The following is a 27,299-nucleotide window of genomic DNA, read 5'->3' as shown; positions in this document are numbered from 1 at the left end:
TTTTTTTTTAGTATTTCCAGGTCGCGGAAGAAAATACCCTAACCTTATCATTATCTTGGGTCGGGAAAACCTTTATAGTCGGGCATAATTCTGCTAATAGATGAATCAAAACATGAATTCGAAATCATAATTGTATTTGACACCTATCACTCTTTTAATGCGATAATTATCTAGTTTCATCTTTTATGGTGTGATACTGGCAATGCTTCTATATTTCCAACTATTATGGTTTCTAATACTGTACGTACTTTCGTCCATAAAATTTGTTATTTAAATCATAAGGGACACTTAGTACTTCCTTGTACTTTTCGCTTAAACCACCATATGCCTTTCAACTCATCTTCGGTGAACCCATTTTGTGGATCAACCCAAAAGCTGTAACCCCGTTCAATCTTTGTCATGGGCATTTATAATTGTGAACCTCGGCTGGGCTAAATCGAAATGCATTTGGGTTTTGCTCTCTCCGTCGATTTTGTAGGGCAAGACGCATTAAAATATGAGCACAATCCTAGGTCGAGCGTGTGTAACCCGAGCTTTTCTTTTTTTGTTTTATACCCGTATTATGCGCGGGCATGCATATTTATACTAAAACTCTGGCGAACTCTGGGTACCTTTCGCAGGCGAAGATTCCGAGAAGTGCAGCCCGCCAAACGGTGTCCATAAAAACAAATTTAATTGCAAGCTGTCACACACACACGATGGAGGGAGTTGTGGATTGGCATCGCGGTCTGCCTTTTTTTCTTGATATTTTTTATTTTTTGGAGTCAGATAGCCAGGGAGTCAGGGAGCTGGAGCTGAAGCTGGAGATGGAGTAGAGGTCAGACCTCTGGCCCAGACAAATGATGTAAGCTATGGATAAGCCAAGTGGCCATGTTGACACTGACGCACTGGTGAAAACTGAACGCAGACCAAAGAGCCAAGAGCCATGAGGCGAGCGAAGCCAAGTCAGCCAACATCTAATATTTGCCGTCCATCTGGCTGACATTCGGAATTGGACAGGCAGCTAATGAATACCTTACACATGTCGGCAAACAAAACGCAAATAATGTCAATGGTCTGGCAGATCCAAGTCGTCATGAGTCAGGTCAAAAAAAAAAAAAACTGGATGGCATGGGATAAGTGTAATTTAGATGCTGATAATGATGATGATGATGAGGCGATGAGGCTACAGCAGATGTGCCAGTTTTCAGCTGCTGCAGCTTTTTGCTGCCACTGCCAATGTTTGTCAAAGACTTTTCTACACGATTTGGCCGCGTTTTTACCAATTGGCATTGAAGCAATTAACATCAGCATGCAGCTGGATTTTCCAACTGAGTCTCGCTGGCTTAAACTAGAACGGGAATCGCACTCAACAACTCTAAGTGGCCGCCAGATAGATACGAGTGTGTTCTCCGCTGTCGATTTAGATTTCACAGATTTCTGATATTTCCAGGAATCGTGTGGCAGTTGGAACCTTTTTTTGCGAGGCAACAGCAACAACCACTGCGCAAAACTAAAAGTTCACATCATAAATTTTAAAGTGTCACGAATCTGTCTGGGAGGAAAATGGAAAAAAAAAAAAAAAAAATCATTCATATGCCTGCAGTTATCGTTCCCTCTCCTTCCACCCCCACTCCCACCCTCTCACTCTCTCCTCAAAGGGAAGCCGCACACAGTCCCTCGAAAGACGTGCCCGCTAGAAGCAGCCCCACAAACATTGGCAGCCAGCCTGAGTGGAATTCTAATTTACACTGAGCAGCAGGCGAAAAGCTCTGGTACTAGGAGTTCATTGGGTTTTCACAGACATATTCCCATGACCTTTGAGATGAACTTGTTAACGGAATGTCGTTAATACACTTTTAACGCGCGGTGTGAAGAGGCTATTTCTTAAGAAGAGTTAAAAGATCTCATCAGAATCTTGTTTTCTTTTAAAAAGTTATATATATTTGATCTTTTATAAATGGCTAATTAATATAACTTATTAAATTCGTTTAATTGTTTCTCTGTTACCACGCCATTATCTTTCGATCAGCCTTATCTCATATCCTTTAAAATCCTCAATCGCTCTTGACCCTATTGTTTGAGCACCAGTTGAGAGTACCGATTTTCCCCGCCTTATTTGTTTACTCCATAAAAATTCCCCCCCGTTCACTCAAAGATCTGGGGCAGATAGCCAACCCTGCTGGACAGTGTTTATCGACTTTTAGCCCAGACTTTTGTTCTATTTTCTAAGGCAGCGTTCTTGGCTCACAATGCGAGTGCTGTTCGATGTTGCCGTTGTTTTTTCTGCTGCTGCTGCATGTTTCCTTTTAGCCAAAGTGGCAAATTGACTGACATGCATTCGGGCCGAAACGAAACTCTTGCGGGAGTGCAGAAATGGGAAAGGGGAGTGCAGGTGGAGCAAGAGTCGAAGAGTGGGAACAGAACAGAAAACCACCGACTTAAAGGCTTAAATGCAGCTCCGCTTCATTCCCAGCGCCATTTGGCTGACTGGCTGGCGCATTTGCATATCGGCTCGTAAATATGGATGGGCCGACGGGTCTGCCGGGTCTGCGAGTCTATGAACTTATTGCCAGACAAATTGAAATGCCTGATTCGGCTGCAGATGCTGATTCTGGCCGGGGGATTCTAGACGGGGGTAGCATGGAGTACTCGTACTGGTTCTCGGCGATTGCCTACAGCTGCTCGTTGAGCCCATTCCCATGCGTTACTTTGACACTAAACCGATGAGGCTGATTCTAATTCGGAATCAGATATGGAAATTGAGATATGCACACGGGGAAAAAAGTGCGATGATATCATATGGTATAATAGTCTTAGTCTTAGTTGAAATGCCAAGTTGATATAGTACTTATTAGCTTCATTGGCATGCAAACGTTCAAGAGCTCGTAGGTATATTTATGAAATTTGTTCCCAGTGTAGATCGTAGGAACCCCCACTCACCTGCGCTCTGGAATTGTGCTGTAGTAGAGGAGCAGCGTGGCCAGCTCGTAGCAATTGAGGCCGGCGGACGCCACACAGGCCGCGTCCACAGTCACAAGTGGGTCGCCTTGGAGGGTGCGTGTGCCTGCAAAGAAAATCAGATATATATAGTACGAGCGTAGTTAAGAGATGGGCCATAAAAGATCTCCAGATGTGGGAAATCGCACTGGGACGCGGTCTCAATTGGTGCACCCTGGGTGGCCACATCGCCATCGATAATGTGCGAAAAAGCGTGAGCACATTAATTGAAAAGCGCCAACTTTATGCACTTCCACCAACCGCTTTTGGCCAAACACCAGGAAAATCGCCAGCGGCAAATTGCCTGGCGGGGCGTTACAAAAGCGATTCCAATTTATAAGCAAATTTGCCGTTGATTTTGGCCCAGTGAAAGTCTAGAATTAGTTTGAGGATCGGACTGGAGGAGCGGCGAAAATGGAAAGTTTGTCACCTATGTGCACCGCATGCGGATGGATGCTCACCTGGTAAATAGACGCCGCTGGTCAGCAGTTTCTCAGGCAGCTCGCCAATCGAGCTTGGCGGCAGTAGCTCTGTCTCGCAGGTCTCTGCAGAGAGAAAAAATACATTAACATATCAATTCACTATAATATAACAATAAATTCAAAAAAATACACTTAAAAAGGAAACTTTTAGACCTACTTCTTAGTCACTCCCTAAATCCGCTACATATTTAATAACATTTATACAGCCCATAAAACACTAACTTCTTTTTAAGTTTGAGTAAAAACTTGTTAGACATTTTTCTCCGTGTTAAATTAGTTATCAGAAAAGACTGCGAAAACTCACACGAAAGTAAAGTGCCTAAAAATATGGGTTAATTGTATTTTAAACGTTCGACGGAACCTTGAAAACTAGTCCAGGATCTGCGCGGTTTGCATAATAATGTCATTTGATTAATTTCCAGCTGCCGAACGGCCCACACCAGCTCTCAATCTCTAGGAAGGGGGGCGTGGTCGGAGTCGCCGCCGCCTCCGTGGCTCGTTGCCCCAAAAACTAGTTCGTCATAAATTGTGTTCAGCTCTGCCCCGGGGACTTTCGCATGCGACAAATATTTCTCAATGATAAATGCGACACATTTCAGCGTCTCGGGAAATTCTGCACTCGTCGCTGTGAACTCCGGCCACCTGTTGCCGCTTTTCCAAATGGCAGAGAGCCAAAAACGAACGCGACCCGCTGCATTGTAATTCAATAGCCCCACCACAATAGCCCCCGCACTTGCCAACTGATTTATGTCCGCTTGCAAATTGCACCCACACCCAGCCCAGATCTCCAGTTGAACGCATTCCAGGGAACAGTGGTAGGATTTGGTGGCAAGGTGCTCACAGAATAGGGTTCTTTACTCGAATGTGCAAATGCCAAAAATATAAAATAAAACATTTTCTAAATTTGTTAATATTGTGGTAAAGTATTATGTCTCTTACTCCACTTATTTTGGCTACTTTGAACCACTGTGTCTGCACACTGGCATTGCTTTGGTTTCTCATTTAATTTTCATATTTTAGGCTTTGACAAATTAAAAGGCATTTGCACCGTTGTGGCTGCCACAGAGACAACGATATTTTGCGGCTAACCACGTCTCGCCGGATGCCGTGGGTTGTCGATGTTAATGGCTAATGGCTAAAACCACTGCTGCCGGCGGACCACCTCCTCCTCCTTCCTCTTCCCTCTCAATTGAGCATTTTGAAGGGGCATTTTTTTTGCCGCCAATAAAGAACGGCTTTTAAGATTTTTTTCAAAAAATAAATGGGTACATATAGAAGTGGCAATTTTCCAACATTGCCAACTTAATTGAGAATGGATTTGGCATTTAATGGATTGTGTTGTCCATGGTATTCAAGTTTTCGGTAAGCTGTTAATTAATCAAGTGGCATAAGCGATAACGATGTGGCATTCCATAAAAACAAAAGCCGGATGCGATGTTTGAGATCCAAGCCAAACATCATCCAGATAGCAAACAAAATTTCAAAAAAATTGTATCTACAATTTCACTCTCTGCTACTTTCGCTAGAATTCAGGGCAACAAACTTCCATTATCTCTGAGCAATCTTTGGCCATTAATTGATTTAAATATCGGGCAACATTTATGAACAGCAAATATATCAAATTAGCGCCAAAACTAAACGCTATCAAAGCGCTCCATTAAAACCCCACCCCCGAAAAAGGAAAAATAAATACAAATCGACTTCAAAGCGCCGTTCGAAATGAACGCAAATTTGACTCCAGTTTGGGTTTAACCGACTTTTGGCTGCGGGGCGTTTAATTGAATAGTCCGGGCTCACAGATTTGCATACGATGCAGGCCACGGAGCTAAAACAAATAAGACAAATCACGCCCAGCATTTGCGATAAGCGAGCCACGAACTGGTCGCTCTGTTGCAACTGTTGCAGGTACACTCAAAAAAATAATGGCATAGCAACTAATTAAAAAGAGAACTAGCAACGAAGATATTATTAGCAAATATCGAAGCTATCTCCAGAGTTTTCTTTTCTAGTAGATATCTTCCTATTACTTTTTTCAACTTAAAAAAACCCTGAGTTAGTTGTAAACGTTTACTGCAATTTTTGCAGTGTATTAATAGCGAAACGAAATGCCGACCGATATCAGAGTAATTTAAGTATCCTGCGGCTATCGGTGCGCATGCGTAATGCGATATTACGTATACGCTGCGTTGTGCCGGTGCTTACCTAGACTGTGGTGTTTCCCCGGTCCATTGCTATCGCTGGCCTCCTCATCGCTGTCGATGTGCGGAAACGAGTTGCCCAGACAATAGAGTGGCAATGCCGGCGAGGTGGAGGCACCACTTGCCTCATTACCACCGCTGTTGCTCCTCATTTTGGCCTCCGAGTGGCTGGTCAGGAGCTCCTCGCCGGCACTGGAACTTGAGCTGGAGCTGGAGCTGCTGCTCCTGTCGCTCACATTACTGTTACCCGACGAGGTGGAGTTCATGCTGTCCTGGCGATTGGTCAAACGCCTAAGCATGTAACGGCTGTTGAACAGCTTGTTTTTGGTAATCAAATCGCTGCGTCGCAACGCGCACTTTGGTGATCCCAACAGGTTATTGTTGCATCCATTATTGTTGGCCTCATCCAGAGAGTCCTCCCCGCGGTCATGATGCATCGGCATCTGCAGCTCGTTTAGCGAAACGCGCTCGATGCTGCGCTCCACGCTCACCAGCAGATTCTGCAGCAGTTGCGGCAGTTCACCGCAATCGGATGCCATCAGTGCCGCCGCTGCCGTGGACATTTCCAGCTGGAGCACGCTCAGGGGCAACTCGCCGGGATTCTCGTGGTCGATGCAGTGGCTCTGGACGCTCTCCTCCTTGCGGGACGAGCGCCAAACAGCATAGAGCCGCGGTGTGCAATCCGCGTCGCCTTCTGCTGAAGATTCTGCAAGGGGAAGATGATGGGAGAGCAGTTATTGACGGAACTACAGATATGTACATTTAATTTATCTGATTTCTTAATTTATTACCTAAGTACTAGCTAAAGGCTGTATCCTTTCAAATAAATTAAAATTATATAATTATTTAAAGATATATAATGCTAATCATTTAATTAAATCCGTGAATTGTCTTGCTCTTACGTATTATTGTACGGGCCAAGTCGTAAATAAGTTATTAGTCATAAACATATGTGGTTTCCGATTGCAAGCATACAAAAATATGGCAATAAAATATTTTTACGCGTTAGTTTTTAGACTCGGGCACTAAAAAAATTATCACTTTACAAAAAAAACCCATTCCCTGAAGTTTCGGCAAAATATCATCAAAGCTTAATGTTCATTTGTATCTAATCAAGACAGCTAAGCATTTGCTACTTCATTTTGTTAATCATCAGTTGCACCAATGATTAAAAGTTGGAAGACTTTATAATCTGTATCTAAATAGATACCTAGAAACCTGCTTGCTTTACTGCTCTCCTGCTCTTGCTTCCATTCTAGAGCATTTAAATTGCACAAGCGAGCCCTAGACGGTCGTAAGTGATCGATTATATTGATTGTTGGTTGCGGACTCGTGTGCCTGCCATAATCATAGTTATAAGAAGGGCCAGAGCACTCCGATCCCGATCCCGGTCGACCCACTTACCCAATTTGATGCAGAGATACAGCTCCGCCGGACGAAGTGCGTGCGCGATCTCAGCGTCGCTCAGCTGCAAGACCAGTGCTCCATTGGATGTTGCCAAAGGCCAGCCGGGATGCCATAACCAGGACTGCAAGAGACGATAAGCGGTATAAGTGCCTGATTGCAGATTGAGTAACGAAATCATTTGCAAATTTTTATTATTACTACGATTACATGTTCGGCCAGAAATTGTGCAGGCCACAACACCCGCAAGTGTTAAGCTGCGGAAAGGAAACCGAAAACGATAAAGAAACCAAAGCCATAGCTGGCCAAAACTAAGCGAAAAAGACCAAAAACCAAATGCCGAGCCTCACCGCCTGGAAAGCGCATTAAAAATGGCCCAGACTGTCCGACTTTCAGACATCAGAGCTGGGATATTTGGATATTTGGAGGCCTGAATATTCGAGGTCTCCCCCATGTTTGTCCGCCAGTTGGCCATATCGGAGATGGCGAGTGTGGCAACTTTTGGCCGCCCCAGTACCAAAAGTGCACAGGAAAAACCGATATCTATAACTATTTGTTAACCACAGACTAAGGAGATATGATTAGTTCGCTTGTAAAACGGAAAAGAAGTTTCCAATCAACTATTGACTAGCTTAAGATATATAAGTTACGCATATTTAAATTTTAAGGGTAACAAAATAATACAAAAATTAAAAACAATTCAACGCAAGAATGTAGTTCCTGTTATACTTCTTAACAATAATAACTTTTTTTTGTGTGTATTCCCGAAAAGCCCACGAAAAAAAAAAAACAACGGAAAACAGGCACCGCCTGGCGATGGCGATGGAAAATTATAGATAAATCATGCAAGTCAAACTTTTGGCAATTTTTGCTAATTTTTGGTTATTACCCTCAGCGTTTGTGCCAAACTGAAAAAGACTGAATGGCAGAAAGCCCAACGCAGATTTCACCCCTACGGGAATGTGAAATCGAATTTGAGACCCGCGACTGCAAAAAGCTAGAAAAACTAAAAACCAAAAAATCAAAAAACCAAAAACCAAAGAGAGAGAGAGCTCCTAGAGACCCGAGTAAAAGCCCGATCCTTTTGGTCAGCTATTAATTGTTACAATGCGAAAATGTTTCTTCACATTGTTGCTAATTTGCCAGTTGCTCTGTGATTTTTTTCAACATTTGATTTTTGTCTTGTTTTCGTTTCGCTTTTTTGGAAAATCAGATGGGGGGAAAAAAGGTGCGCACTGCCTTGATTTATAGCGCCTTTTGACTCAACACAAAAACTTGGATATTTTATTGGTAACAAAGCGATGGTTGTTGTGTTTTTTTTTTTTGTTATTGCACATGCCACCCAGTTAGGAGCGAAAGAGAAAGACATAGCGGGGCAAAAAGAGAGAGAGACGCGTACATAAATCAATTGTTGTCGCTCGAGAGGAGGTATTGTATGGGGGGCTGGGTATTTTTTTAGGGGTTCCAGGGGCCTGAAGAGGTTGCCCGATCGAAATCCATTCAAACAGAAAATGATCAATTTTGTCATTTGATCAAAGCCGCAGCAACGATCGCAACGCATCGTTTACAATCGATTGAACAAAATGATCATCGCCGATCAACCGAACCACACAACGACAACATCGCAACCACTTCCTCCGCTCGAAAGCCATCTCCCTCACACCACTTGCTGTCCCCCTCTGTCTGATATTTCGGACCTGCACTGAAAAAAATGTACCAACCAATTCATTGTAAAGATTTCTGGTACTGGTTCATACATACAAGTTATTTTTTAGCATTTAATTTTTAAAGCCTTAGTTAAAGTAAAATTCATAAGATGTTTTAGAACATTTTTTTAGCTTGTAAATAAGGAAAATCATCCTCTTTTCTTTCAGTGCGTTTCAGGGAGGTATCGTTGTATAAGCCCCTGTCGCCACATGCTAAAATAATGATTTTCGTAACATTTTCTGCATGATCGCTCCCAGACCCAGCTCCATGCCAAGTACCATGTTCCATTGGCGGTGACGGTGACGATGCCGGTGCCTTCCCCATCTCCATCTCAGATCCGATCTGTTCCGATCGGATCCAATCCAATCTGAGGGGGTTCTAAATCATTGGAAGCGTTTCAGTTTCGTCGTCATTGACCCAAATGCGCGCGTCGCTCGGACGCCGCTTGTCATTGTCGTCGATGTTGTTAGTTTTAGTTGTCGTTTGTTTTCGATGGTGTCGCCTACACTGAACGTTATACCAACCCTCCATCGAACAATATTCGATTTAATGTCCAAAGACAAGTCACTGGAAATGGTTACCATAAGAATTACTTTGAAGGACAGCAAGTGGTCAAGTTAGGTGAGTTCGTTGTAACTCAATATACTTAAATGCCATAAATAAGCCTCAAAGGTGGGCTTACTGAAAAAAGCAGTATAAGTACTTTAAAATCCATACTATGTTTTGCTAGTTTCACAACTTCTTAAAGAATTCTAAACTTCTTGAAGGTCAGCAAATGGTTAATGGACCATATCTGAGCTAGAACAAAACTACTTCCCCTAAAAATATTCCATAAATTTAGTGGTTTCGTGTCTCTTCTAAGAATTGTAGACACAAAAAAAAGGAAGCGAAGGGTATTTCACCACAAAGATACAAAAGTATCTTTTTTGTTCTTCAGCTTGGGTCGTTTTCAATTTGCTGAGGGGCGACAAATTTCCGTTCCATTGGCGGCTTTTGGCTTTCGAGTGCCTGAATGCCATAAATCTGCGGGCAGATTTTGTCGAGGATTTGTCTGAATCCTTGCCCGGATCAGAGCATATATCATTCCATCATGGTTTGTTGTTCAATTTTTTGTATATACTTTGTTGTATTTTTTTGCACATTCCCACGCCTTTGATGTTAAAAACTAAATTACCGACCGGCAGCCGCAAAAACGAAACGGAATGAAACAAAAACCCATCAACAGGCGGCGAAGTCAGCGGATCGACGGTCCGTTTATATATGAGTAATCAAGCCGACATGGCCCGGCATTAGCATATATGCAGATATAAACATATCTGTATCTGAATATATACATATATGTGAGTGGTGTGTGGCCGAGGAAACCGAGTATGAATGGCCATGTCCCGGCGTGTGGCGCCCAGCCTATGGCAATTATTCAATGCGGGTGCAGTCGTACACACGGATTTGGATTTTGGACTTCGCTTTTGGATATTGAAAGAATCATGGGGACCACCATCGGTGCCGACAACATTACGCATGCGAAGGAGCACAGGGCGCGTTGCACACAGAAATAAAACGAAATGAAATAAATCGACACATTCACATGCACTTGGCTTGTTTTCTTAACAAATTGTAGGCAAAAAATGTGCGCTGCTGGGGCTTAAATTTCGTTTATTGCCAATTTTTGGCATCACATATATATGGATATATAAAGTTTTTTTTTTTTTAATTTCTCAGCTCGAGCCGTAATTAATTTGTTGGGAAAGAAGGGCCACACCTGGTCAAAAGCGCCGCCAGCAATTGATAATTATGATGTGTAAGCGGCGGCCTCGGCATTTTTATTTTGGGTGGAATGTCCAATGTTTGATTTTGGCCGGCGATTCCGTTACTTTTGGCCAAATGATGTTTGATGGCTTACAATCGATATTTGGCTATTTGTTATTTAAGTTTTAAATTGCCGCTGGTGGGTTGACCAACGAGGCGGAAATTCAACAGGCAGCAAAAAATGGCTTGAAAATTAAATAACATACTTCTTTGTCGGGAGGAACATTGCAAAAAATTATATAAGCCAACACGAGAAATTTGTGATATTAATGGCAAAAAATTAACTTTCTTCGTCGGCACTTGTGTTAATAAATAAACATACAAGGAGAAAAGAAATGTGCCATAAATCACCTGCCGAAGTAGTTAAAAAAGTAATTTGAGTGCTTATTAGCAATTGCTTTTTCGAATTACTTATACGATGGCTGTGAAAAATTGGAAATAAATGGAGCTATAAATAAAGCAATAAACTTGTTATATATTTAAAGTTTAGAAATGTGCGCTTATTATTTGGATAATTTAATAAATTAGGGATAGGTTTTGGGAAGGGGGCTATAAAAAAGACAGAGGAAAAATGTGAAATGCAATGTTTGTTTACGATTACAGTTAATAGATTCTCTGCTCCAAAAACGAAGCCATTAAATTCATTGATCTTTTTTTTGAATAGAATAGCTGGCTATTTTCGCCATTTCCTATTTGGCTGCTCCAATTGATTTCCTACTCCACATGTTTCCTGTGTATCAATTTCCATGCCCAATATTCTCGATTGTCTATTAATAGGCGTGTTATTTTGCACTCCCCCCCACTCGATTTTTTTGAAATTTTTCAGCAAGCTTTGAACTCTTGCAGCAACAGAGCGATTCACTTTATATTTATTGCCGTCAACGTCACATTTCCGCTTGATCTGGCGCGGAATGGCCATCAACGGAACGTCATTGGCACCACCAACATATGCAGTTGTATCCACAATGCACCACACATCCATGAACACATCCATGACCACGTCCCTGTAGATGCCACATTTGATTCGGATCACTCCGGCCACACCTACAAATTGTTTCTGCTCCCCCATAGTGTGTGTTTATGCGCGGCGGGGGCGGAGCAGAACCGCTATATACTTGTAAATATATAATATAAATATGCACGGAAAAAAAAAATGTATAAACTTTATAAACCAATATAGATTCAGTTGAAAACTATTAAATCATAGCTAGCATATGATAGGAAAGCGACAAATTGCTAACTAAAAATGTCTATTGTCTTTAGATTTTATAGAAATGCTTGCTAATTTTCTTTATTTCTTCAAGTGCTTCATATGTGCACCGCTTGTGTGGGGCACATTTTTCGCAATGCAGATGGAAGATGGCACCGGGAGTGAGACGAAAATAGATCAGGTCTAGGCTGTCATGGTAGCTGCACGGTCGGAATGCCACGGCAGCAGTGTTCTTGGAAGCCCCACACTGCCCCACTGCAAATTTGTTGTATTTGTTTGCATTTCGGTGCAACGATCGGTGCAGCGAATTTATTTCGTCTGTGGATGCAGGAAGTTGCTGCTTACATTGGCCCTCGATGGGGTGTTGAAATGGGAATCAGTATGGGAATGGGATTGAATTCGATCGGATCGGATTGGATCTGCTGTCACAGTTATGGGTTACGGCTTGGAGGGCTTGAGATAACAAAGACCGTTTCGATTTCGTGGCAACTTCAAAGGCCAGATGCTGGGGCAGGCACAGTCAGTACTGTTGCAAGTTGCTGGTGGTTGGCCGTTGCAAGTTGCTGTTACATCAGCACAAGACTCTCTCAATTACGAGTCCAATTGGCTGAGAGAGGGGGCACGAGTAGCAAGTAACAGCAAAAACCGGTATCAGCACAGAGGTTCTTCTGGACCGTGCAGGCTGCTCAGTGCTCCAATCAACCACTTTCAGTTCACAGCTGATCATGAACTTCGGCTAAATCAGCTGAAAACGAGTTTTTATGGCATAATAACCAAAACGACCGGGAAAGAAGTTAAGGCTCCACACAACAATGATGACGATCTGATCTGAGCGAAGCTCTGTTGTCTGTGTTTGCTCAACTGCTTCGCTTTTCCAGCTTGGCTGGGTAGTTGGACTTGGACTTCGACTTGGACTGCGACTGCGACTTGGACTGGGTAATTGAAAAAGTTGTTAGCCACATCAATTCCAAAACGGCCGTAAACTTGTTAATGCAACCCAGACGGGCAGAAAACGCATTAAAACACCAATAAGCGTTGTGCCCGATAGAATCTCAACCATCATTGCCCAATTCAAAGGGTCTCGATATTCTGCTCTGGATTGGAAATCGTATTGGCCAATAAGGAAGTACAAAACGGGTAGCACAAATATTTGTTTCTCTGATTGTTTTTTGGTGGAAAATTCTGGGAAATATTCTAAGTTGCGACCACGAAATGTAATTCCTTGGAAGCAGTTGAAAAACTCAGCGAACTAAGGACAACTGTGCAGCGACAAAGCAACACGGCGAAACAAATCGAAATAAACTTTATGCACGTAAAATTTTAATGAGCACAGCACGAAGTCAATTTCAATGCTAATCCGGCGGCCAAAAGCCAAAAGCCAGACGATGGACAAATGGACACACAACGGACATTTGACCAGGAGTTTGGCGGACCACCGAGTTGATGTAGTCGCTGCTGCCAGTTGCTGCTTGCTTGCTGCAGTTGCCACTGCCGCTGTTGTTGCCGTTGTTGCACATGTGCCCTAAAGCCACAAATCACGAAGGTGGCGCGATCTGACATCCTACTCACAACGAAGGCCCTCGGGCAAGGTGTCGCTAACACTATGTAACCAGCGAGGGGATTATCATAGCTCCTGCACGGAACAAGGGAGCTATAAAAAAGTGGCCATAAACTTTGACTATTTCCGCAGCGATATCTATGTACATCCATATGCGGAATATATCGGCAAAGAAGCGCACGGAATTTTGCAGCTTTTTAGGTTCGGTCAGCTAGCTTTAATAGCCCTATTAACTGGTAAAAAGGAAACCCATTAATGAACTGCACTTAAGAATCTAAGCAGACTTTCTAATTAAATTTAAAATGTAAAATTTATCTACAGCTTATGTTAGATAATGTTTGATCCTAAGGATTGGTTACTGTTTAGACCCCAGTTGACTAGTGTAGACATAGAGTTACGCTTGAACTTGACAAATGCCCAAATAACGTGACGCCGAAACAAATCCTGGAGGTGAACCTGAACCGGGAGGTAATTTATTATTGAACCATTTATTAGAGCGTGTCGTTGTCGTGGTCGTGGCTCTTTGGCTCTTTGGCCGTTGCAGTTGGAGCACTTTGTGGCCAACTGGGCACAATTGTCGCTAGGGCTTGTCAGTCATTCATGGGATGATTTGACGGCTTCGTTTGTTCGCTGAACAATTTATAGGTAACTATTTGCTTTGCCCGGAGCGTTTCTGGCATTTGAAGCAGCCGATTCCCACCGACTACGTTCACGTCTGGCCAGAGGATTGGGAATGGGAGTGGGAATCGGGGTGGGAATGGGTCTGAAATGGGGATCGGGCACTGGTTGGATGGATGGATGGATGGTTGGGACGCCTTTGTCTTGGTCTACCTGTTGGCATTGCAGGAAGCGTTCACCTCCACGCACACACCGAGCAATAGAGACATGCTCATAATGAGGATAATCACGATGGCGATGATGACACAAAGACAAAGCTAAAGCTAAAGGCAAACAAATAAGCAAACGGCAGACAGAAGACAGCGATACACAAAAAAACATAAAGGAACAAAAGTATCCATATATGCATGAGTGTTTCTGTGAGCGCCGCGGATTCGGATTCGGTGTCTGCCACTTGACGTGCCTGCCCCATACTACTCCACCTCCATTCCCCCACCCCTATATATGGCTACCATCCCAATCCCTATCCCAAACCCAAGCCAAGCCAAACCGCGACTCATCGCTGGCCTGCGGCTTTTGTGCTGGGTTAATTACTAAGCGAGTCACACGCGCTTGAATTATTCAAGGCTATCTTCTGGATGCATTCGTATCTATTGCCAGCTGCGCTCAGATACAAAAGCCTGGAGATGTGCAGAATATGCTTATCTATGCGATACTTTTGTAAAGCCGGGTAGCATGATTTTTTAAACGTTATAAAATATATATAAAATAGTTTTATTATAAGTTTTGAAAACTATTTACTTAATTAATTTCTGACTTTTAAAAGGTTTAATAATATTTATTTTCGCTAAATGAAGCTGATGCTTTGAGCTTCATCTCTGAAGATCCGTGAATCGCATAGTGCACACGCGTCTTGTAACTCAATCTGCTGAATTGCCAAAGGTGGAATTCAGAGGGACGAGGCATCTGGGCTTGTATTGTTCGGGGCGACAGCATTTATGACTAAGTATTTTATAATGAAGTGGCAAATGTGTAGCTGCGGAGTTGTCCGGCTAAATAATTGTTAACATTACACTGCAGATTGCTTGCATTTTTTTGCAGGGTGTACTACATGTACAGGCATACCGAGGAATTTATATAAAAACAATGGTATCTGTTGTAAAAACATATTTCTTTTAACGCCACCCAGAGGTTTGGGTATTTAAAAGCGGCATAAGATACTAGAAGTAATTATTATTTATTTGTTAAAATGGCAAGGGAGTGCTCATTTAATGTTGATTGTTCATTTGTTCTGGCTAATTTTATAAGACTTTCAGGATACCCGCAATAAACTTATCCATGTAATGTGTTTTCCCCGAGAATCGGTTCTTCAAGTCCCAGGGAACTGAGCTCATTGACCCGTCAAATGCTATCTTAACTTCATGCCACATATTTCTGTCAAAATAATGTGCACATTTAGCTGCACAATATTCCCAAAGCGGGTATTTTATTTCGAATGTTTGCTCATTGGCGAGTCCAGTCACATATCATCCATATCCTGAACAGCGACTTCCTCGGCGATCGTGTGCCTATATGCCTATATATATATATATATATATATGTATATATAGACAGTTGGTTCAAACAACACGTGTTCGAATGGCGATTGCACTCACATGAACACACAGCAAAATGCACAGAGACAAACAGACGGAGCGAGTGAATTTTACAAGTTATTTTATGCAAGCCATAAATATGCACTTTACACTTTGCACATTTTCCCCCCGTCTAACTCAGCGTTTGTCTTTCCCTGGGCGGGCAAAAACAAACCGCATACATATGCCTTGGTCAGATGCTCTTAGTTAGACCAACACAAATACTAGATATATCCATGGCATTCAGACACTTAGACAACCAGACACATGGCAGACGCCATGGTACTCGGACCACGGACAACGGACCATCGACTACGGAGTAGTGGACTCCACAGTTGGGTCCATGAGTGGCGGCCCCCAGAGCCTGCATACAAATTATGTACAAACATGTTTTCAGAAATGTTCAATTCATTATCGCTAACAAATGCCGATCATGTTGTGTTCAACACAGTTCAAAGCACTTTTCTGCAAATTATTGCACAGATCTGGCCGCTGGATTGATGGACCGTTTCAAATGCAACTCGGAAGCACAGACACTCACTTCATACTCGTAGTCACTTTTTTGCTCGTTTTCCCCAGACTTTTCACTCTTGGCGCTGCGCTCCTAATCGTAATTGCTGTTTGGCTAAGTGATATGCCGTGTTCAGAGATTCTCAATTACACGGCAAGAAATGTTCTGATTGAAAATCAGGAAGCTGCATAGTTATCAATAAACCAAAGCACTATCATATGACTTATTTTTAATATGAACTCCGTATATTAAACTATTATAAATTTCAAAATAGTAGGGAACCTGCTGGTCTTCTGCTTTTAAACACCTAATATCTTAACTGTTGGTGTAAAAAAGTATCCAAATGAGACCCCTAATATGTTTTTGTTCTCTGCAGATTTCGAGTTTACGCTGGAATCTGTTTAGCAGACTGTACGGCTTTACCCCATCGCTCCCTTTGCTCGAGAACACTTAATACACAATTTCCGCTTTCGGATCGGTAAAGGGGGAAAATCAAAATAAAACCAAGCCAAGCCAAAGCAATCCAAACAAAAAAAAAAACCCTATAAAGTACTTGCTCTTCGGCTGGGCCACTCTTTAGATGAGAACGCTGCTGCGTCTGCGCACAAAGGCGATTTAAATTACAGAACGTGCCCGGCTGCAGAGGGTATATAAAAAAATAAAAAAAAAAATACAAAAAATGCCAACTCGACGCAACTTCCATTGAGTTCTGAGGCGGCACACAGAACGCAGCACACAAATTAAATAGCAATTAACATGCAGAGGCAGCTGCAAGTTAGCAGTTGCAACTGCGAATCGAGTTGCCACAGGTCAACCAGATGCCCGCCAGTTTACGACTCCAAATCAGCGGCAAATGTGCGCTGTGGCTGATTGATTCAAATAAGTTTATGTGGTTGGACCTAAGTGGGTCACGCCGAGCACTTTACAGCAGCTTACTTATAGTAGTATTTTTTAGCTGCCTCCCACGGACCGAGCACCACATGCTCCACAGTGCGTATGCGTTACGAAAATGATTATAAATTACATTGCAAACGGAGCTGGGGAACTGATTAGTGGACCCAGAACCTCTGACAATTCGATTTAGAAGGGGCATACATAGCACGTAGTGCACAACCCACACTTGCCACCACTTTGTCATTGAAATGGCTAAAAAAAAAAATACAAAGACCTCTCTCTGCGATTCTAACAAGTCCAAAAAGCGTAGGCTGACCCGAAGGACGCTTCCGTGGTTTGTCTTGTACTTTTCATGACTTTTGTCTCTGGCCATGTGTAATAAGTATGCAAATTGCCAATGCGAATGCGAATGCGAGTGGAAAACAATTGATTTTTAATGAATACTGAGGTCAGGGTCGGATTCAAACACTACACTACACTACACCGTACAACTGAACAACGAAGAAACACTCGACAATTATTGGCTATAAATGATAATGAACTTCAGACTTCGGGCCGCTTAGCTAATAAAATGTGAAACCAGAAATTACCTCAAAACTATTTGGCGAGGAAATCCTCTGATTTACGCTGATGTGACGGCTTTAAAGCGTTAACTTCTAGGCTGATAGCAGATATATGTGGCACTTGGGATAGGAGTATATATTTATACTATACGAAGCTGATTCGCACTTTTACGATTATTTCTTGCAGATTGTAAAAAGATCACACATTAAGGCACTTTTATAACGTATTTGCAGGCACTATTCGGGCATCACTCTGTCGCGATTTCAATTTATTTGCATGTTAATTCAACGATACTTTGCACATTTCTTTCGGCGCACTCTGTTAGCTCCCAATGGCGAAAAAATGCGAGACTCTGAAACTACGAATTTACGTATTTAGTTGGCAGTGGCACGTTGCACTTGGTCACTTCTGTTTACTACTCCATATACATTCGTCTTCGAGTCGCTTTTCTTTTTCTGGGCTTGTCAGTCGCTTTTTGCCGCTCACAAGACTGCGCGTCGCGAGTTCAAATGTTCAACTGACTTCAGAAAATCCGAAGCACAGACCCGTTAACAGTGCTTCGGCGTGCCACCAGCCGCTGTTGGCGCGCTGTTAGTTTTGACCATTTTTAACAGCGAATGTTAGGTAGCCAGGGCTGCACAAGCAGCAGCTGTAATGTTACAACCGGTGACGAAATTTGAACATCCATGAAGTATGGAATTAGATTAGTGTTTAGGGAAATTGCAATATCACGTAAATTTGTGATTAAAATGTATAAGCTAGTAGAGTGCGATTTACTTAATTAAGTATATATTCCAGTATGGACAAAAATATAGTTTGGAAACGTTCAAATAAGTGGTATGACTTTGGCTAGAGCTTAAATTTACAAATGCTATTAAGTATGACTCCAAATAGTCTTTATGCTTGGTTTTAGTATTTATCAGTAAATACTTTATTTGCAAACTGCAAGATACTCCTCGTTCAACAAGAGGACACAAAACATTCCATTGCGAAGTGGAAACCACAGTTGACTTTTGTTGATAAGGGCAAACCTCTGGTCAGTGTAGGTGATATAATCTTGAAAGATTAATTGCGCTGACGAAGAATGTGAGCTGCATGAAGTTCAATAATATGTTGTTGGATTTGATTATCATTGTTATTAATTACAAGTGAAAAGCTGCAAGTATTCGTATCTACATTAACAATATATAAAGATGGTATTTGGTGAATACGTTTTTTGACTAAAAAAATGAATACGATTTACTTTAGAGAAGCTAGATTAGCAATACCCTTGAGCGAAATTCTAACCCACCAACAACTGCGCCCTTGTAATTTTCGCAACTATTTGCTACGGAGAACACTTATCGCCTGATGATCGACCAATCTCCCGGTGATTCCCCAATTTCCACAACGATTTCTCAACTCAATTGTTACTCAACCATTTTTCTTTTTGGCGGATAAAACCAAAGCAAACTATTTAGCTGTGATTAAAGAACTTCATTCGGGGAGAGCCAAACAAATTGCGGCTAATTTCGCCTGCTGCGAGTAACTGCCTTGTAAATGATATATCTTTTGCCCGGATTTCTGTGTTCTTTATAGGACTCTTACCTCGCCAATTTGATGGGCCGTGCGCAGAGTCGCGGCAATTTGCGCAAATTTGCATAGGAATCGCTGCTCGAAGCGGACCAAACTGCCGTCGAATCCGCACACGAGTCGCTCACGTGCCTGCTGGATTAAAATCGCACGCGTGCGTGCCCAGTAGACGGGATAAATGTGCGACAGATGGCTGTCAATCAGCCGGGCCAGCGTGGCGTCCACGTCGGCGGGTAGTCGAAGTCGCTCTGGTGCAGGGATTCCTTCGAGGTTGCTCTGCGGCGGAGGAGTTGAGGAAGGTTCCGTCAGCTGGAGACAAGAGAGAAAAAATGTAGTGGATTCCGAAATTTCATGATAATATGGATAACAAACAAGCAAAGAAAGAAAATCTTACAATTAGTAATACTACTGCCTTATACCAATTTTTTCCAATTTTTAAATTATATAATCGACATGCAACATTGAGTTTTCTCTCAGTGTAATTACGTACTAATGTCTCCAGTGGGACTTCCTCCTCCTTTGGCGGCTCCAGCTGGTCGACCGCCTGCTGCTGCTCCTCGGCAATGCTGGCACTCAAGCTGCATTCGATGGGCAGGGCGTCCGTGTAGGACCCGTTACTGCCCTCCGCCAGGTCTTCCTCCTCCTGCTCCGCCAGTGCCTGCTCGATTGTCGTGGGTGCTGGCTCATTCCTGATCAGTGTGATGGTGGTCGTGGTGGTGGAACTGCTCGTTGGCATCTTGGCCTGACCCGTTAGCCGCTGTTTGCACTTCTTGAGGTACTTTTGAACCCGCGACTTGCTGCGGTTCAATGTGTCTGCTGCGCCGGAGGTGGAGGAAGAGGTTGTTCCCGGATATCGACAGCACACATAATTAGCATTCGCGGACAGTTGCTCCACCTCTGGAGGTTCCTCCTCCTCCTGCCCATGCTCCTCTGGATCCTCCGCCTCCTCCTGATCCTCATCATCGCGAGCTATGGGCGCTGCTCTGGCCTCTTTCATGTCCCTGTCAGTGGACTCTAGGCTCGGAATCTGCCCTCCTGGGATTTCCCCACCGGGAACATCGATTTGCGTGTCACTCGGCACCAAGATCTCGGCTAATTCCGCTCCTGCTCCTGAACCAGTAACAGCTGCTTCTGCTCGCCCTGTCTCGATGTTCGTGTCAGCCTGAAAATGCAGAGGAAAAAAGCTAAGAAAAAGACCTCAGACACGTGTGGAGTTCAGAGTGCGCTTGTGTATCCGCCAGATACACAATTGCCGCATTTCAAATGGGCCAAAGTTCTTTGGCTCGCGGCACATGCACAGGCAATGGGCCAATGCAAAGAGCCGCATTAAACACAATTGCTTCGGTTACCACTGGCAACAGGGGGCATACAGTGGGGCAAACCTACCCATCTACTATACCGAGCAAAAATATTCATTAATTTAGAACAAATATAAATATTTTAATAATTGTAACTTATTATTTAAGTATCTCAAGCTAAAAACGTAATTTCATTATTCTTAAGAATGGTTTACATTAAAGCTGCTAAAGCGAAGAGTTATTGATTTAATACGCAGGACATCCTTTAAGTGACTAAATATAGAAAACAGGACAACCTAAGTTATAGAAATGCAACTGAAGACTCCAAGATTCGATCCACTTTCCCACAGCAAACAGTGTTTAGAGGGGGGAGTGTGGAGAGGCTCGGGTTGCCTTGTTGCATGTTAAAAGTTAAACAGAAATCAATTGGGGACAGCATTGATCCAAGAGACAAGACTAGGAAAAGGGAGTGCGAGGGGCCGCATTGCATGACAATCAAATGAAACGTCAAACGTTCGTTTCCAGTTGGTTGTTAGTTGGGAGGTTGTTGTTTTTGCCGCTGCCTCAGTTGTCGTTGTCATAGGTCAAGTGTAGCACAGTAGAATTCACTTTCTTTCAGATACGAGCACACACAAATTTGCAGTGAAAGTGGATGTGGTTTTCGGTTCGAGGATTTCGAGGGGAGGATAGTGTGGGTATGCGGCCTAGCAAATAGCCAAACTTTGACCATAACACACATAACCAAAACCTGGCATGTTAAACTTTTCGGTTGGCGAACCGAAATACTTTTGGTCTCGGCCAACAATGTGACATTGTGCGGTGCCGGCGCTTTTTCATTTATTTTCCCATTATCCACTCACTCGCCTTTCCACGCCCAAACGAATTTAGCTACTAACTTGGCCAAGGAATGCGGCTAGCTCTGCAAGTCCTGCCGCTAGCAGCTTTTGGTCCTTCGTGCCGGCCACTCAAGCGCCAGCGATGGCCGCCAGATGTCGCCCTCGGCGCCTGCGCATGCTCAATGAGTGGGCCGCATACCCATACCCATACCCATGCCCATGCCCAAGCCCAAACTCGAACTTGAACCCCTTGAACCCCCTTCACTGCACTCATTTATTGGCAGTACGAGCCCGCAGAGACAAAGATTTCTGTTGTCGAAGCTTATAAATTTCCACAATTTGTTCAGGCCGGGCTTTTTGAAGTGCGGCCAAAGCGACGCCAATAAATACCAATAAATATATCATCAATATTTTCTTTTTGGGCCAGGCACTGAGCGAAAATCCTAGCTCGTCCATAAAAAAATGTTAAAAAAAAAAGATTTATGATACTTCTAATTCTTCATTTTAGACTTTAAGTTAGTCACAATGCTAATCTAATAGATAATCCTTTTGAAACTAAGTCGCAATCTTTAGAAAGCATCCCATTTTCTTGCAGTGCCTGATTCTGGGCCTGCATTCCGTCGATTGGCCACCGCTTGAAGATCAGTGCCCAGTGGCCATGGCAGTGGCACGCACGATCTGGAAAAAAAAAGAGGCAGAATCAGAGGCAAATGCAATTTGCTGTCATGCCAACTCTTGACCAAGTGCCGACCACTGCTCATCAATTAATTGCCCCGACTGGTCTGGTTTGGTTGGCTTTTGGCTGTGCTTTTGGTTTCGACTTGGAATGGGTTCGGCCCGCCCGGGGGCGTTTTGTCGGTGGGTTTCGGTGGGTTTTATCGGCGGCGGCGGTGGTGCGTGAGTCTTGGGCAGTGGGTCGGTCGGTGGTTGGAGCTGTGCTGCTAGCCCGCTGTTCAAATTATGGCCGCGCGTCAAAAGGAAATCGAAAATGTTGCACTAGTTGGCTGGACAAGCCATTAAAGGAAGGTCGCCTCACTGCACACCGACATCACAACCTTGGGGCTATGCCATGTATCTAAAATATATGCCGATCTTCCATCTCCCAACTCCCATCCAATCCGATTCAGCACTCTCTCACGCATCTACGGTTTCACCTAACGCCGTCGTGACCCAAATCGGAATCGAACATCTACCAACCACCAGCCAAGATACACTCCCCTTTGATTTAGTGGACTCGGACAAGATTGGAAATTAATTTTTATGCATCTCTTGTCACATTTGTGTTAATCAAAACATTATGACTGCGTTTTCGTTTATTAATTGGACAACCTACTCCGGCAATCTAAACACCTGGCGAAGGAGCTGGAGCTGAATGGAGCCTAAAAGCAAAAAAAGCTGGAAATGTCATTGCCATTTGGACGCACTGCCTCTGCCCACAAAGCAAATTTAATTTATTGCGTGTGATTTTGATAGCGCAGAGATATACAGAAATATTGCGTCAGTAACTAATTTGTTAGACGATCGTTGTTGCTCGTCGAAGATTGCAACGGGTCGAAAAACTTTGACTAATATAATAACAAGAATTATAAATCTCCATAAAGCGAATTATATTTTCATCTCGATTTGTTTATTCACCTTCAAAATAACTTAGTTTAATAACATTCGCATATAAGTGGAATTAAAGGCTGAAGATTTAAAGTCGTATATCTTTAAAAAGTAATAAAAAAGAAGCCTTGTTTTAGCAGCATATAAACATGTAAAATAAAATATGTTTATGTGGGAATATGTAAAGATAGTGTAGGTTGTGCAAATTGCATTTTTTAAGAGAAAGACTGAGTGTGTGTGCGTGTGTATCTGTGTGAAAATGCGTGGGCCAAAACTGCCACTGCTTCCAAATTAAAGTGACAGCTCCAAGAAATTGAAAATGACTGTGAATGCGTGTCGTTAATAGGCTGTCCTAACCCCAGACTAAGGTTAACGAAAGAGAAACTGAAAACTGGACAGGAAAACAGGTAAACAGGCAAACGGCGGGGGTGGCCAATAAGAAAATGCATTTGCATGGGAGGTTGTCTGGAAAAAAGGCCAAAATAAAAATAATAATCTTATATGATGGGCAGTGCTTTTAATGATTCCTAATTATTAAATGTTATTTTACGAAACATCATGTTTAATGATGAGTCACTATTAAGTGAATAATGTGGCAATCAGAAAGCTAACATATGTTTTGAATTAATCATAAAACCCTTCTATGGTTTTATAAAATGATAACCTGTGACTCAGCTAACTCGACTTCCATAACTTTAAAATAATAAATATATTGTTATTAAACAATTCCGCATTTAAAGGCGAACCATGACCATTGCACTTCCTTCCACTTATAGGTCAGATCGGCTTATTCGATTACAAAAAAAACCCATTTCCTATATCAAATTTGCATCTCGTGCGTTGAATAACAGCTGCATGCCAATTGTCGGAGGTTTATGAAAGGTTCAATGTTTCGGCCTTTTCCGCGCTGAGATTGCAAATGCGTTGCAGATTTTGGTTTTGAGTTTTCAGTTTTCAGTTTTGAGTTGCATTTCGCTGTCGCCGACGAAGACGAACTCAAAGTCGCGAGTGGCAAAAATTCCCACGTCGTGCGTGAGTGCGCGGGAAAATATTAAACAGATTTTCATGTCGGCGGAAAAGCATACGAAAAATCGCTCTCAACTGCAGTTAACAGCTTCGGAGATTCGATTTGAAAGGCGTTCGTCGTCGGCGATTTTTTTTTTTTGGTTTTTTTGTTGGCAATCGCATGTCGCGGCGTTTTTGCATGATTTCTAGCTAAAATGCAAAACTCTGGCTGCGATAAATAAATATTCATGCCTCGGATGCAGCGAACAATGTGGAAAACGGCAACCGAAAACTTAAACTGCACTTTGAATCGAAACTGACGAGCAGCGGATGCACAGCCCCCATCTATCCCATACCAACCCATCCCCATTCCCATGCCATCCACCTATTTGGAATTGGCCAGTCAGCCAGCCAACCAAGTTAACAGCGGCAAAATCACCAAACAGGCGGCGCAATTAGCCACCGCTGCCTGCTGCTAGTTGCAATTTTTATTTGCTCTCTTGCTTTATTGGCCATTGAATGCACCGCTCCGCATCCACCTGTCCGACCGTCCGTAAGTCCGTCCATCTGTCCGGCCAACAAATGAGCCACTGATAAATATTATTAGCGCACGGCCAGTCGCAGTGGCAGTCGCACCACCGAAACCACCGAAAACCAAGTGCAAGACCAGGTCCTGCACCCAGAGTACACTGAAAACAAACTCTGCTCAAGTTCAAAAAAACTTACAGCCCATTTGTAAGACCTATATTGTTCTTAAAGTCCATTCATTAGCCTCATTCTTCTAGTTCTCCTTAAATTTTTAATAATATTCAATATTTAACATTTATTTTAGATATTTTTTTGCAGTGCATAGTTCGGTGCACCGGCTGCCACATTTGCGGCATAATCGCAATTTATTTAAATGCGATCCGGGGACTGCGGGTGATGGTACTATTGGCTACCACTTGAATTGTAGTCCTACCACAAGTGCTGCCACTCTGCAATTAATATCGACATTTTAACACTATACGTTGAAATATTGCATCTCTTACTTTTCCCGATTGTTATTATCAATGGGGGCAGACAGTCGCAGTCCGTTTATCTAGTTTGGTGGTCCCTGATTCTGCGCAAACAGCTTTTTGCCTTGTCTACTCTTATTTTGGCTCCTGCTTTTCCAAGCCGCCAAATCGCGGCTATTTCCTTTGCATTTTCGCGTTGACTTTTCCTATACCCCCGCTATCGTATTTCGTTAATGGGCGGGAAATGCAACTGTCGCCGCAATCGAATGTCAAGGAAAACACCGGCGTACATAAGTAGAGTTTGCCCTGGCTGCTGATTGAATAACGCCAATCGAGGTGTGATCGAACTAGTTCGGTGTCGGAAATTGCCAATCCTAAAGCGTAGCAAATGTAGTCGTAAAGTTTTTCCTCAAGCTGCTCGAGAAATGCAGTTAATTCGGTGCTAAAGAGTGTGTTTTATGAACTGAGACTTTAAATATCTTAGAACCAAAAAGTATAATAACTAAATTAAGCGCACCAGCTGCAAAATTCCACAGATGCCCGCGGGAGAAACCTGTTGCTCACAAAAACTCCTTGAAATGCTAAAAACTTTCGCCAACTTCCCTTAACGAACTGACCGACCGTTTAATCACAAATCAACTTTCACGCCCCCCAAAAAAACCCCAACACACTTGAAAAATATGAACTCTCGTTTTAAGCGCTCACTTAAAGCTAGCCACATTAATCTACAATTACTTTGTATGGCCAATGGCCAGAGCCGAGAAAAATGACTCAATTTAAATCAATAAAGGGCAGGCTCTTTCGCAAAGGTACGTGGTGACCCCGAATGCTGTGGAGACTAAGGCATTCGTGGATAAAGGGATAGAGGGTGACCCACCGTCTGAATGGCTGCATACGAGTGCCAGATCAGCTTGGGACTGAGGGGCCGAGGATCGTAGTGCAGGCGGGCATATTGCTTCATGAATATTTTCCAGATTACATAAGCCATCGTCGAAGCGTCTCCGGTCATAAAGATCGATATCCACATGCAAATTATATGCGTGCCAGGAAACTGCCGGCACATCCACGTCCACATCCACCTCCAATCCAGATTCGGGTACGGACTTGATGCGTAGTTTGTTGGATTGCGTTTATTGTTTTCATAAATAAAGCGCAGGCACACCGAAATTTGTCGGCTCGCATTATTATTATTATTATTATTGCTTATTATTATTGTTGCAATGGCGATATTCACTTGGCCAGACAGATTCACTTCATTTTTCACAGCACAATCGCACAAAAAAACCGATCCGAACCGAACCGAATGGCTTAAACCAACAAAGGCAAAAGGCAAAAGGCTGGGCGCATACAAAAGGAAGGCAGTGTGGCAGATACTTTTGGCTCCCCCTTCTCGTGATCTTGTGTATTATTTTAATATTTATTTACATTTTGAGCATTTTGCATAACGCGCGGGTCACGACGGAAATCGTCGGCTGGCAATTTATCAATACATAGTTGTGTGGCCTAAAGGAAAAAGCCAGAGTTAGAGCCGCGGAAAAACTCAAAAAAAAATGGGCAGAAAGGTTCGCAGACGCGAAATCAAAACAAATGAAAAACGCGCCAAAAAATCAAAACGCGCACAAATTTTGCTTCACTGGGCGTACGTTTTCCTTTTTTCCCGTTTTTGTTGTACTGCTGAATCGGTCGAAAAGATCAATATAGGAAAAAACCGTCAAGAGCCATGAAGTCCGTCTGTCCGGGAAACGAGTTCAAAGCGTTTGCGGCGGCCGCTTTGCGCCAACTAAATTGAAATGAGCGGAGCGCGAAATGGAAAAGCCCAGTCGGCATCGAGGGTGTAACTCACAGATACTCGTACTCACCCAAACCCATTTTCCACTGCAGGCTTCAATGATTTTCCATGCGTGCGACGGAACGTTTGTTGTTTGCATTTCGCCTGGGCTTTTTCGCTTCATTACAGCTTTTTTTTTCTGCTCAATTCGAGCCCAGTTCAGCTTACTTCAGCTCAGCTGACTCAACCGCCCATTTGAATGGCCGGCAGAAAAACGCTCGCGGAACATCAATGGCAGCAACAACAATAAACACAGCACACCCACAATTATCGGTGATTTATAGTGGATGTGGGGATAGGGATATCTCCACTTTGACGGGCGCTTGGTCACCGATTGCATTAGAATACAATCAGCGAAGGAATACATTTACATACATTCCCGAGAACGTTGTTTTTCAGTTTAATTGTTTGGGGTTTTCGGCAACTCAGAAAATATACATATAAATAAGCAAGTTATTATGCAGATCAATGCCCAATTATTTTTCGTTGCAAGATTGCTTGGTTAGGCAAGCAAAGTGATTAAAATTAAACAAGAACTGCATTATGTTTTATTTTATGTAGTAAAATTACCGGCATTACTGCTACGTCTTTA

General features: G+C 43.0%; 1 protein-coding gene across 4 annotated transcripts in view; it reads right to left on the bottom strand.

The window, feature by feature from the left end:
* Nucleotides 1-27,299, bottom strand: part of LOC6737163 (guanine nucleotide exchange factor DBS) — a 46,007-nt gene that overhangs the window by 15,690 nt on the left and 3,018 nt on the right. For 2 of the 4 annotated variants that reach the window (XM_016171046.3, XM_016171045.3), the window contains exons 1-7: nucleotides 25,757-25,921; nucleotides 19,628-20,299; nucleotides 19,153-19,446; nucleotides 7,064-7,187; nucleotides 5,664-6,365; nucleotides 3,441-3,524; nucleotides 2,923-3,046 (exon numbers count right to left, since the gene is read on the bottom strand). In XM_016171046.3, coding sequence (XP_016030822.2) covers nucleotides 2,923-3,046; nucleotides 3,441-3,524; nucleotides 5,664-6,365; nucleotides 7,064-7,187; nucleotides 19,153-19,446; nucleotides 19,628-20,299; nucleotides 25,757-25,906 — 2,150 coding nt within the window. In that variant the 5' untranslated portion in view covers nucleotides 25,907-25,921. Of the gene's footprint in view, nucleotides 1-2,922; nucleotides 3,047-3,440; nucleotides 3,525-5,663; nucleotides 6,366-7,063; nucleotides 7,188-19,152; nucleotides 19,447-19,627; nucleotides 20,300-25,756; nucleotides 25,922-27,299 lie in introns of those variants that run through there. The other 2 variants (XM_016171044.3, XM_016171043.3) reach the window with 1 other exon arrangement.

Source organism: Drosophila simulans, chromosome 3L (genome assembly GCF_016746395.2).
Source record: "Drosophila simulans strain w501 chromosome 3L, Prin_Dsim_3.1, whole genome shotgun sequence".
Classification (NCBI taxonomy): Eukaryota; Metazoa; Arthropoda; class Insecta; order Diptera; family Drosophilidae; genus Drosophila; species Drosophila simulans.
Note: the sequence above shows the minus strand (reverse complement) of the source record. Positions and strands in the feature narration are given on the sequence as shown.